Source organism: Oncorhynchus nerka, linkage group LG18 (genome assembly GCF_034236695.1).
Source record: "Oncorhynchus nerka isolate Pitt River linkage group LG18, Oner_Uvic_2.0, whole genome shotgun sequence".
In the NCBI taxonomy this organism is placed as follows: domain Eukaryota; kingdom Metazoa; phylum Chordata; class Actinopteri; order Salmoniformes; family Salmonidae; genus Oncorhynchus; species Oncorhynchus nerka.
Window position 1 is genome coordinate 20,671,981 of NC_088413.1, and position 13,846 is coordinate 20,685,826.

Consider the following 13,846-nt stretch of genomic DNA (forward strand, 5'->3'; position numbering starts at 1 on the left):
CGTCGACATCCATTACGACATGCTGCTACAAAACGTACTGAATGGGATTCTTCAGCAGAAAGGCCCATATGTACTGTAAGCCAAGGAGGACAAGCGGCATCCAGGACAGTGAATGCATAGACCTTTAATAACCCTGTCAGTCCCACGCCAGAATCTGCATATTTGAGGGCGTGTACAACACTCATGTTTAGTGTTTCACCATTTCCTTTTCAGAGGACACACTTTTATCCAACGCGTCTTACCTGACAGTGAATGCATAGACTTTTAAGTGCATTTCCTCCCTGCAGGAGTCGAACCCACAGCCTGCAGATGCTGAGCCACACAGGACCGAATACTGTACACCGAGTTTGTCTCTTGCATGTGTATCTCTGCTCTGCTTTTGGCTCTGAGACTGAGACAAGGTGTTCTTTGTGAATCAGTTGACCTTTAAAAACAAACAGTCAGTCCGTCTCCAGAGATGGAGTCCAGGGTTGGATGCCAATGAAGTCAAATATTGCCAATAGCTGTGTGTGTGTGTGTGTGTGTGTGTGTGTGTGTGTGTGTGTGTGTGTGTGTGTGTGTGTGTGTGCGCGCGTGCGTGCGTGCGTATCTCCTCAGGACCTGAGGATTCAGGGAGAAGACTCTACAGGATGGTTGCTGTGAGCTTTGGGATTCTGTGTGTTCTACAAGTCACTCTCAACATCTCCCTAAGACTAGTCTGTGAGTGTATTCTTGTCTAATCATTACACTACATCAGACTTTCACAACAAGGTCCAAATTCAGATGTTATCTGTGTACAGTAGCTAAGTTCTTCCTCTGTTACAGACCAGTTACAACAACCTGACTGACTGAAGAGAGACCATCTTCAGGCAAACGTTTGTTGCTAAGTTTCTCAATGTGTTCACCTTTACTCTTCAACAGAGCAGATACTTAATACTTTGATTCCAATTTCTACTTCCTCTCCACTGAGAAAAAAACCTGGGCTTCCACCATTTTTAAAGTAGTCAAAGTTTTTAACTGTGTGGGTTTTCCTATGGGTTGTAGCCTCAATGGCGCTACCCACATTGTCAAATATTAAGATGAGTCCTCGGTGAAGTCTGCTCTTCAGTTAATATTCACATGTGTATCAGTGTATGTTTGTGTAACAGAGTTTGTCCCTACATGGCTGATTTAGGATGCAATCTGACGTTCATGACCACACTAATGTATCCACTGAGCAGCGTCATAACCACTAGCCTATAAACCCGGCTTTAGTTGGTCTGAGGGCAACAAGCTGTCTGTACATGTGAACAGTGTGTGTGTGTGTGTGTGTGTGTGTGTGTGTGTGTGTGTGTGTGTGTGTGTGTGTGTGTGTGTGTGTGTGTGTGTGTGTGTGTGTGTGTGTGTGTGTGTGTGTGTGTGTGCGCGTGTCTGTGAGTGAGTCAGTGCGTACAGTTTATGTCTGCACACCACTCTCTTGCCCAGGTGCGTGTGTCTGCCTGCTTCTGTGAGAGCCAGTTAACACAAATAGAGGCCAGCTGTTGCCACAAAGCTTTGTCCAAACCCATGTAGAAGACGTGCCTTGGATCCATGTTCAGCTCTCAGAACAGGACGTTAACTGCATTGTGCTTAAAGAAGTGTTAAATGCTATGTCATACAATGTTGGTTAGTGTGTAAGTACAATAATAACACACTCGGGTGATAAAATCCATTTTATTCGTGTCCAGACGAACTTGTTTACCCTTGAATGCATGAGCACGCGTAGACACACACACACACACACACACACTAAAGTCCTCTCTCCAGGCCCATGCACACAAAAACAGACATCCAAGAGAGAAGATAGCATGGATTATTTCAGCCTGGAAATGATTATGCTCTGTATCACTAGTAACTCGGACTTCCTGTTTCCCACGGTTGCCGGGAGTCTGACTATCAGCCGTAACCGACGGTCAAGAGCCCCCTTGCATTGACTTCCTCCCACACAAGCATAGATACAGTCAGTCACATTACATTACATTACATTACAGTACAATGCTTTTCTTGCTGTGTCACTCAAAGACACACACTTGATTGAACAGTTTCAGACATCTATGAGCTATGTGTATTATGGGAGATGCCATAGGTATTCATAGTGTATGTTTTAAGATTCTTTGGAAAAAGTGAATGAAATGATCATGGTTTGGGTTGTAGATGTATTTCTTTTTATCTACCCTTTAATCTGAGTGTACTTTCACAAGTGTCAAATGTTATTACAGCCTCTGCTAACTACTGGTCATGTACCATACCGTAGAAAATGGCTGTTTGAGTTTGGCCTACAAACACCACAGCAAAATGTTCTCAAAGCATTCTTTGTAAAAGTGAGAACTCGATTGGCCCAGTTTTGGTAGGGATGTGGATATTCATTTTTTATTTATTTTATTTATCACCCACATTTTCCTACAAGGGCTAGGCTAACTCTGCTTGTCCTTCAGTGCTCACGATTTAGACTGGAATTTTTCCAATAATAAACTATATCAGCAAAGAATTTGAGACTGTTTCCTTTGGGCCCTCTGTGCGCCACTTAAGAAGCAGAGGGGAGACGAGTGGGGGAATATAGGAGGCATCATGAATGGGGCTTTCTTCACCCTTTCCACCCCTCCCATGTGACCTAGCGAGAGGTCACATGACTGATGATCTCAGAATGTGTCCCTCCTCATCTTTCAGGAATAAATGGGGAAAAGTTGGTAGTGACTCATCTAGGATAAACACACACTCTCACACACTGTAACAACTTACACACACACACACACACACAGTCAGATATCCAAATATGCAATCAGTCATTTCCGATGATCCTCAGAACCACTGCAACATTGCGCTGGCCTCTCCACTTCCCTAACCAGCTATAACTACATGCTAGTTACCATCACCATGCTAGTTACATCACCACGCCAGTTACGTCACCACGCTAGTTACCATCACCACGCTAGTTACCGTCACCACGCTAGTTACGTCACCACTCTAGTTACCGTCACCACGCATGTTACGTCACAACACTAGTTACGTCACCACGCTAGTTACCGTCTCCACGCTAGTAACCATCACCACTCTAGCTCCGTCACCACGCTAGTAACCGTCACCCCGCTAGTTACCGTCACCCGCTAGTTACCGTCACCACGCTAGTAACCGTCACCTCGCTAGTAACTGTCAACACGCTAGTTACCGTCACCACACTAGTAACCGTCACCCCGCTAGTTACCGTCTCCATGCTAGTAACCATCACCACTCTAGTTCCGTCACCACGCTAGTAACCGTCACCCCGTTAGTTACCGTCACCACGCTAGTAACCGTCACCCCGCTAGTTACCATCACCACGCTAGTTACCTTAACCACGCTAGTAACCATCAACACGCTAGTTACCGTCACCACACTAGTAACCGTCAACACGCTAGTTACCGTCACCACACTAGTAACCGTCAACACGCTTGTTACCGTCATCACGCTAGCTCTGTGATGAGTGCTAGTTACCTTCATCACACTAGTTACCGGCATCACGCTAGCTCTGTAATGAGTGCTAGTTACCATAATCACGCTAGTTACCGTCATCACGCTAGCTCTGTGATGAGTGCTAGTTACCTTCATCACGCTAGTTACCAGCATCACGCTAGCTCTGTGATGAGTGCTAGTTACCTTCATCACGCTAGCTTTGTGATTAGTGCTAGGTCCTGTGTTTAGTGCACCAAGCACATACTGTGACGACAAATTAAACCTTGTATCCCCGACCATCTGTGTGTCTGTCATCACTGTTGCAAAGTCAGAATCCCTACCTAAAATCTGATTTTAAACCTTAACCCTAATCTAAACCACACTGCTAACTTTATGCCTAACCCTAAACTTAAATTAAGATTTTAAAAAAGATACATGTATGTTTATATAAATGTACATTTTTACTTTGCAGCTTAACCATGTAGTGGGAACCCTATGTGTCCCCTGAGACCCAAAATGGCGGGTCAGAAATAGGACAGCTTGAGTTTCCCACAGAGAGTTCTAAAAAACAGAGTCAAGTTCTCCCCCAGGCCCCAGAGCCTCCCCTCCTCCCATCTGGATGACCCAGAAGAGGAAGAGGGGGCACAAGGGTGGAACATAGTTTTTTGTTGTTGTTGGTGGGGGTTTGTCCATTTATCCCTTGTTCCATTATCTGTTTTTTGCTATAGCAACTGCTACCCTCAGGTCCATACTTCTAAAACCCAACAGAAAACAGTCCTGGACGTTATCATCAAGAACCAAGGGACTGTGAATGGAAATGGTGGAGTTGGAATGACAGGTATGTTAGCCAGCTGAGAGTGTAAGAGTCTGTGTGTAAAACAAACACATTTCCTATGGTCGGTCTTTTCATTCTGATGGTTTGAAGCACACAGACCATATCTCCTGGTTGTAAGTCAGGCTAGATTGGGCCTGCGAGACCCTTACAGAGGGTGGGGGGAGACCATGCCTGGGTGTGGAGTTCTGCATTGCCTTTTACAACCCCTCGGTGCTTTACAGGACTACAGCCTACAGAGCTCCCCCAAAGTTACAACAACTAAACAGAGAGTTTCCTATGTTTTTTGGTTTGGTAAGAGATGCCGTTTTTGATTTCGCCTGAGATATTCTCACCATGAAGCTCTGATATCAGAACCAATGTATTTCAAGTGTTGGTAGCATTCCCAACAAATGACATGTCTATATTAGGGAATGAATGGTCGGCACTCAAAAATGCGGTAAGATGTTTTGCTTTGAAGACTTCCTAAAAACACAGTGATTCTGAAGTCAAACTACCACTTTGCTCAGATGTGTCCTGTAAAGAAAAGGCACACAGCTCGTAGGCAGCGAAGTTAGCAGTTCTCGCACAGAGTGGCATATTCTCCAGGAATGTCTGTAAACAAGTCGTGCTTTTTAATGTCTTTTTTTGGGCAGGTCGAGATGTTTGTGCAAGGATGCTTGTACAGTTACAGGGTGACATATGAAAAAAGAAAACCTCTCAGAAAGCCCTGCCAAAACATTACTGCAATCTCACTTGGCCCAAGGCCTGAGTTTTCACAGTGGTCTGTCTGTTACTAATCAAAACCAACTGGAGGGAGTCTTTCCCAGCTTAAGGAGATAGAGTATGTGTGAGAGAGAGAGAGAGAGAGAGAGAGAGAGAGAGAGAGAGAGAGAGAGAGAGAGACTTGAGAGAGGGAGGGTGATTTGAGAGGAAGTTGTCTTAACTCTGTGAAAGGAGGAGTAAGAAAGGAGGATAAACAGCTGAGAGGATCTGGTTGGCGTGGAGAGCCTTGGAGGAGCTGTGAGAGAACCAGGGAGAAAGACAGTGTATAGGATGTGACTGAGATTCCCTGTCAAACCAGCCAGGAGGCGGAGAAGAGAAGAGGTGGGATTGGACAGAGGGAGAGGAGGAGAGTGAGAGAACCCCCTCCCCCCACTCCACCCCACCCATTCTCCAGTCGTTCAGCGTCAGTGAAACCCCTAATGTGATCAAGATGGAAGCTCAAGCTATCTTTGGACTTTGTACCGTGCTCCGGATTTTCGGTTGGCTCCGGGGGCTCCCTGCTCTCTGCTCCCAGAAAGGGGTAAAGTCAGCAATGGATTTGATTTGAATCCGCAAACCCTGAGAGCATTCCTCGGAACCGGGAATTAGGACCGATATCTCAGGAAAAGGGGGATTCGTTCCTTGAGAAAGGCTTGTAGAATTGGATTTGTCTGTCCTCTGACTTTGATGGATGGCTAACTCTTCAACCCCATAGTGTTTAACCTCTGTTATCTTCTGTTATTCAGTCTTATGTTGCTGCTGTGTGGGACTGCGACAGTACCCCTCTGTATTCTGGTGGAGTATTGACAGTGACGCAACTCATCCAGGCACGTTGTGTGAAGTGGCACACGGATTACGCTAATTGAGTACATTTTACTTCTGTGTGAGAAGTTGTAATAAGTACATAGTGCCCTCCCTAACTCATGGGCCAGTTGACGTCAGAGGAGGAAGTCACACCGGGTCACCCTCCATCCAACAGCAGTCCTGTGGATGCTTAAGGTATAGACCGACTAGAGTCTAGAGTCTGACTAGAATCTTTTTTTGAGGCTTCCTCTGGCAGCTTTCCCCCTAATAGAAGCATACATACACACACACCTTTTCTACTGGTATAGAATTTTCACAGCTCAAACCTCACTCCAAGATCAAGGCAGTCAAAATGCTCAAAATGAACAGTCCCTGAAAAGAGATGATGATTAACATGGTAATCTGATGCTCCAGTTGTTGAGGCCAGAGGACAGATGTACAGACCTAGGAAGTGTTTCCCTTTCAGTGCAGATGGTGGATGAGCGATATGATCTCCTAGCAACAGCCTTCACAGCCGTTCCATTACGTCTGTCAGTGGGGGTCTTCAGAGAACCATACAACGGCCGGCTGGCAATAATATACACAGATATTGGGTTGATTACAAATTTCACACTATTCCCTATATAGTGCACTACCAGATCCCTATGGGCCCTGGTTAGAAGTAGTGCACTACCAGATCCCTATGGTCCCTGGTCAGAAGTAGTGCACTACATAGGAAATAGGATGTCAAAACAAAGTCTTTCAAAATGTTGTTGTCTCCAATCTAAAGCAAAGACTATATTGTGACATGATTAATGTAATATATGCTTGTTTTATTTGTTTAATGGGCAACTTCATCAGCTTTTGATAGATTGACACAATGTTTTAAAGAATCCTCCATTGTAATCCTTCCTTCTTATCACTTCTGTCGTAATGGTACCAATTACCTTTTTTCTTTAACAGGAATGGTTGCTTATGTTACTGTGCTGCTCTGTTAAGCCATAGTGGAGGCTGTCTGTCTGTCTGTGTGCATGTCCCTGTCAGTTTCTCTCTCTCTCTCTGCCTGTCTGCCTTTCTGCCTGTCTCCTCCATCACTGAGGTACGACAGAGGCCAACAACATTGTCCCATCAAAGTAAACAATTATTTAAGATTAGGGTTAAGGTTAACATTTCAGTGACGTGGTTAAGTCACTTGGCAAAAAACAAAAAACTGTGTTCCGGATTTATTATTATGCTTATTATGTAGGCCCTTCAGGCAGCCTCTTCCCCTCTGACATTCCCAGACAGTGAATGTGGCTATCCAGAGGCTCTCAGCAAGAGACACACAAACACACACAGACACATTCACAAGCTGGATGGTGAGACACACTAATAGTTCTGTTATGAATGGGTTCGAGTCATGTGAGGCACAGTGGTTTCTTGACGACCTCGTCCCCGATGTGGACAAATTGCCCCGGGGAGTTGTTGGTCCTCTTCTTCTGTCATACTCATAAAATCCTTGACTAGACTTCATGGTGGAAATCTTCTGCCCAAATGTATTTAGCCATAAGTGAAAGGGGTATGTATGGAGGCTTCCCAGCTCTTTAATGTGTACACATGTAGGATCTTAATCTGATCACCCTGTTCCAGGAAATGTAAAACTTGTAGTGTATTTGAAGTTTAAAAAGGCTTCTGAAGTTTGTAATTTCCACTTTGAAATTTCAGACTTGATTTTCCCTTATGAAAAATGTATCAACCCCTTCCAAAAATATCAATGAATTATGAACCACATAATAATTCACATTTCCTGTTGTTGCGGGATTATTTTCCTGATGTAGCAAACTGTCTCAAATGAATATCCTACATCTGTACAGTGCTTGATAGGGACTGTCTCGGTGTAATGTGTGTACAATGTTTACAGTTTGAACTCGGGTTCACTGTCTTGTCTGGGAATGTTGAAATTAGCAACTCTTTTCTCTTAACCAGTCACATGTAAAAAAAAAAAAAAAAGTTTAAAAATAAATAAATGGAAAAACTCTCAGCACACTTCCAGTCAGATGCAAATGTCTTTTAATAATAGTGAGAAAATAAAAGTGAACCACTGTCTGAGAACTTGGTTTACCAGAAGTGGAAAGATGCTCTATTTATTTTTAACTAGGCAAGTCAGTTAAGAACAAATTCTTATTTTCAATGATGGCCTAGGAACAGTGGGTTAACTGCCTGTTGAGGGGCAGAATGACAGATTTGTACCTTGTCAGCTCACGGGTTTGAACTTGCAACCTTCTGGTTACGAGTCCAACGCTCTAACCACTAGGCTACCGTGCTGGCTCATAGCGGCCATTGCAGTTAACTATTCTGTTTTGTAATGTTAAAATCCTGTAAGGTTCATGATTGTTCCATGTATGCTTGACATGGGGTTCACAACTATAGCAGTAACCTGCATTCATGTCAGCTTGGGTTCACACCTATAGCAGTAACCTGGGTCCATGTCAGCTTGGGTTCACAACTATAGCAATAACCTGGGTCCATGTTAGCTTGAGTTCACAACAATAGCAATGACCAGGGTCCATGTCAGCATACACAGACAACTCAGTTTATAATATCGCATAGAACACAAACAGAACATGATTGCAGTACTCTTATTAAACCCTCCTTCCTAAAGTTTGCTAACCCCATAACCTGAGTAACTCATAACCTGAGTATCCCATAACCTGAGTATCCCATAACCTGAGTAACTCATAACCTGAGTAACCTATAACCTGACTAACCCATAACCTGAGTAACTGATAACCTGAGTAACTGATTCCCGCCCCCTCTCTTTCTCTCTTACAGGAAGCTCAATAGAACTGCACCGTATGGTCCGCCATTTTGGTTCTACATCTTTAAAGGGCTCTATGGTTAGCAGTGGGAGTCCGCCAACCATGCTTGTCGCCATACGGAAAAGAAGTTGGGAGGATCACGTGACTCACCGCTCCGGGTTACAGTACAGCTACGACGACCTGGACCTGGTCTGTTGCCATGGCGTCAGTGGCGACGGGCCTCGGCTGGCATCTGAGGGGTCCAAGCAGGGGCGCAGGGAACGATGTGCCTCCATGCCGGAGTGCTGTCACCGGCCACGCCCCGATGGCCTCAACAATGGGCCGGGTCACACGTTGGAGTTTGTGACCTCGGTCAACGTGGAGGACAATGGCGATCACTCTGAGCCGGGGCACGTGATGTCAGCAGGCGACTTTGATTCAACTGTTGTCCCTGTGTTCCAGGCTGAGCTGGTAGATGGCTCTGATGTGACTGTTGATGATGATGACCTCACCGGGAGGCTGACGGAGTCTGAACCTGGAGGAATGCCGGACGCTGGTGAGGACTCAGTTGGCAGCCAATCTCACTGTGACCTGGGCAATGGGATTCTTCAGCCAAAGCCAAACATCATCTGCACTGCAGACAACAGTCATGAGGATGAGTATGACATTGAGGATGGCACCGATGATAACGAGCATCCCAACGTTGTTGACGACCGCGTTGCAATCACTGTTCAATCTGTCTCTGTTGACGAAGGACAAAGGGTCTCTATCTGTCCGGACAATGGATTTTCACTGGCCTTTTCTGTTGGTGAGAAAACTGGCAGGCATCCAGAACTCCTGGAGACAATGGCCGACCATACAGACGGTCAGGTTGGACTTCCAGAACCCTTAGTGGACACACAGACCCAGTCTCATCATACTGAAGTTGAACCACGAGAGGACCTCTCCACCTTGGATGAAAGCAACATTACTGACCCGGGTAAAAGAACAGGAGTAATACAGCCAGCGGCCATTTTGGATTCCTCAAACAAACCAGAGTGCAATGGTGATGTAATATCAGATGTTAAGGTGGAGATCTTGGAGGCTCCTGTTGCAGACGTTATGGAGGGGGAAGCTATGGGGGAAGATGTTGAGATTAAAGCCTTAGAATGGAAGGCTGAGGATAGTGTTGAAGGTGCTGACGGATTGAATGTTCAGAGGAAAATGTATGAAAGTCATGATACATTTGACCAGATTCTGAGGGGGCAACATGCTGTGTCAGTGGATGGCAGACAAACAGAACAAGAGCGGCATGATAGCATGAGGACTAATGATGGTTGTGAAATAGCTCAGGACCAGACAGTGTTGAGAAAGGAGGATGTTAACATGGTGGAGATGGAAGGGTCCCAAGGAGAGGAAAGGGCTCTGGAAATGGGCAGGGAGAAAACCCCTGAGGATAAGGCAAGTGTGGAGTCTGTGCATGCTTTGTGTGTCACAGTGCAACGTTCCGAGGACCTGGACAGACGCCCATTAGCTGGACAGCAGAATCTTGAAAGTTCAAAAATGGACGGAATAAAGGAACGGACTACCGTAGAGGACACGGATCATCCAATGATACAGGTGCATTCTGGTGACCTCACAGTGGAGAATACGAGTGGCGGCTTGAGGTCCAAAGACTCAACGTGTTCCGAAGAACTAACCTCGGCTGTAACAGCCCAAGGACAGCACAGCGATGGTGGCTCAAAGCTGAACACCATCCATGAGATTAACCAATCCGAAGCAGAGGATGACTCAGTCCCACTGGGGAGACAAGGGGCTTCAGTCATGGGTATACCCACCTCTCCAGCAGCCAGTCTGCCCAATATGGACACTCTCAGTCAACCAACGTGTCCTAAGGAGGCAAATGAGCCCTTGCTGGAGAGATGCCATGGCAACCAAGCCCCTGTTAAACAATTAGGTGAGTCACCTGTTTTAGAGGCAGCCTACGGTCAGAAAGAACAGGACAGGCCCGGTGATACACAAGCTGTAACGGAGGCGATTGAGGAAGTAGCGCATCCAGGTAACCACGGCAACACTCACCTTGGCGACAAGGCTTCAGACGTGAAGCGAGAGGCCAAATGCGGGGATGACAAGGGGGAGGACCATGTGGTGAAACTTCGCGCTAGAAAGGTAAGCTATAAATTCAGTTCTCAGTTGCATGGGGGTCAGGCTTTGCTGGTGTGTGTGTGTGGGGGGGGGGGGGGGGTGTCTGTGCGAGTGTGTCTGGAAGTGTCCGTGTGTACACACACTATGTTCCGTATTTTGCTGTTGTTTATGAGTGTGTGCTGAGTAGTACTGCACTATGTAGTCCCTTTCTTATTGTCAGTTATTGGGCGGTGGTGAACGTTAAGCCCAGCACACAAATCACCATGTCCCGCGCTGTGCCTGGCGTGCCTCTCGGAAAACAATGACTTCACTTTCACATGCCTACCCATCTGTGACTACATTTGGGGATCTGTAAAATGTTCTACACTTTCCCAATGTTCTGCTGCAAAACAAGTTCCTATAAGGGCATGGAAGTTGTGTGTGAGGGCATTGGAAACACATAGCCAGAGACGGAGTGGCCATAGGGCAATTCTGGCAAATGCCAGATGGGCTGGACCATCTTTGGCTCAGTGGATCTAAACATTTTTGGGCTAATATGTGGAAAGAAATGGTCTAGTGTGGTGACCTCAATGCCCGGGCCGATATCTGGTCCCAGTCCACCCCTGCACACAGCGCTGGGTGGCAGTAGCTACAGCAGCCAGAACAGCCTTAGCTTAGCATCCCTGAGGTGAAAGACTCAAACCGCACTGAGCCAAATACCTCACACACTGTTTATACACCATTAACCTTAGTGCTAGCTAGCCTGTCAAATACCTTGCACTGTTACACCATTATCCACGGTACTAGCTCGCCCTGTCAATTGCCAAATACCTTGCACTGTTTATACACCATTATCCAAAGTGCTAGCCTGTCTGGAACTACCTAAGGCTGTTAGTACATAGTTAGCGGTAGTGCCAGCCTGATGGCAACAACCAAATATCAAATACCTGATATGGTTAATCTACTATTAGCTGTAGTGCTAGCCCTTAGCGAACAACCACAACAGAACCTTATTTACAGAGTCGTTAGGCCTATTTACGAGTCTGCTTGTTTTTAAGTAGGCACATTGGAGAGGGACTCCGCCCAAGCACAACACTCATGCCACGTACTAGGCTCCTTCCAGAACATACTGTGTGCTCTTTGCTGTTGTGGTTGTCGCTCGCCTTGCCACAACATCAAGCCATTTCACGGTACATATGGTGAAACACCTACGTAGTTAGTGGTCAGAGATGTGACATTTTGTAAACGGATGTAGTCCCTGATGGCCTCTAAAGAGAAAGAGGTTTATTGCCTTGTTGAATGAGTAATGGGTGTAGTCTGTAGCTGTCCTCATCTAAACGATGATGCCCCATGCGTTGACACTGACGATGTCGTCCAGTGCAATCTGTAGTCAATCTGTAGTCAATCTGTAGTCAAAAGGCTGTGAAATTGCATAATGCCTCTCGACTTGATGTGGCGTTGCTTCAACATAAATCTCACGTTTGCATAGCATTTTTCAGTGCCAAAACCATCCCAAAGCCTGTGAGGTCACTGTCCTCAGAAAACATAGAAAACCCATGAGGCTTTTATTGTGGACGTCTCCAGTTTCAATCTCCGGCTGAAAATAATTCCGCTGTGATTTGAAGGTGGGGAGGTTGCAAAGACAATCTATTTGTCATATGGGAAAGAGTTGTCTGACGTTACCACAGCGTTTGAGTACTTCTGCACTGCGTCCGGCCAATTTACTTCACAAATATGCACTGGAGCAGGTCAGTTAGAGAAGCTCCAGGTCTGACTCAGGGTTTCCCCTCTCTCTCTCTCTCTCTCTCTCTCTCTCTCTCTCTCTCTCTCTCTCTCTCTCTCTCACTCTCTCTCTCTCTCTCTCACTCTCTCTCTCTCGCTCCACGTCATCCTTCTCCTAGGCAATTGAGGCATATAACGGATCCAATATATCCGTGTCCTATCCCCCCCAGCGTGTGAACGAGAGATCGCTCAGATATGGATCATTGTACAGAGCCACTTATTTGCTTCATCAACACAGCAACAACACAGGACCAGATACTGGCTCAAATATGGTTATTTTTAGTCGTCTACATTTGGAGGACATAGGAGAGAGTGGGGGAGGGGACTGAGAGAGAGAGAGAGAGAGAGAGAGAGAGAGAGAGAGAGAGAGAGAGGGACAGAGAGAGAGAGAGAGAGAGAGAGAGAGAGAGAGAGAGAGAGAGAGAGAGACAGAGAGAGAACAGCAACAGGTTTTAGGCAGTTCATACAGCATGGTGTTGTCTCCCATCTCACCAACAGGAAGTGTCCAACTGTGTAAGAGAGAGAAACCCCCAAAGACAACACTGTGTGAGGAAAACCAAAACCACTGGAATTGCCCCTTCAAAAAACACATGCTTGTTTTTTACCCCATCGTTGTTGCTGTTGTTGTTCACTTCTGACCCAGTCGTCTATGTTCATTCAACAAACCTCCACAAAGAAAACATTGTTGCATTGGATTGCAGCGAGACGTCGGGACGCACACAACGAGCCCCCACACAGGAGGAAAAGTTATGCATCATCATGCCATGAACATTTCCATTACATAGGCTACATAGTTACTGTCTGTGTCTGGTTGCCTTATCGGAAAATACAATAGGAACTGCTCTGACAGCCTAATTCAGTGAACATTTTGCAATAAGACAGAAGGACGCCCATCGCCTCACAAACACTTACATGCACGCACACACACACACACACACACACACACACACACACACACACACACACACACACGCAAACACACACACACGCAAAAACACACACACACATACATCTCATAAAATGGTTCCAGAGGGCTGTTTGTAACAGGGTTTCTTTGGAACTAATGATCCAGCTCTTATGATGTCATCCCAGCTCTTTCTGTAGATGGTCACAGAAAGCAGAAGGCCCCACCCAAAGAGGAGAGAGAGGAGGGATGGATGGAGGGAGGGCAAGAGGATGGATGGAGGGAGAGAAAAGGAGGAGATGATAGGGGAGGGGAGAGGGATACAGTCAAAGGGGATACAGAGAGAGAGAGAGAGAGAGAGACAGAGAGAGAGGGAGAGAGAGAGAGGCAGAGAGACAGAGAGAGAGAGAGAGAGAGAGAGAGAGAGAGAGAGAGAGAGTGAGAGAGAGAGAGAGAGAGAGAGAGAGAGAGAGGCAGAGAGACAGAGAGAGAGGG

At 46.1% G+C, this 13,846-nt stretch overlaps 1 protein-coding gene across 2 annotated transcripts in view; it reads left to right on the forward strand.

Annotated features, from left to right (window-relative positions):
- Positions 1-5,235: 5,235 nt before the first annotated feature.
- The window catches only part of dlc1 (DLC1 Rho GTPase activating protein), a 178,327-nt gene continuing 169,716 nt past the window's right edge, over positions 5,236-13,846 (forward strand). For both annotated transcript variants that reach the window (XM_065003686.1, XM_065003687.1), the window contains exons 1-2: positions 5,236-6,001; positions 8,597-10,710. In XM_065003686.1, the coding sequence (XP_064859758.1) occupies positions 8,620-10,710 (2,091 nt within the window). In that variant the 5' untranslated portion in view covers positions 5,236-6,001; positions 8,597-8,619. The remainder of the gene's footprint in view (positions 6,002-8,596; positions 10,711-13,846) is intronic.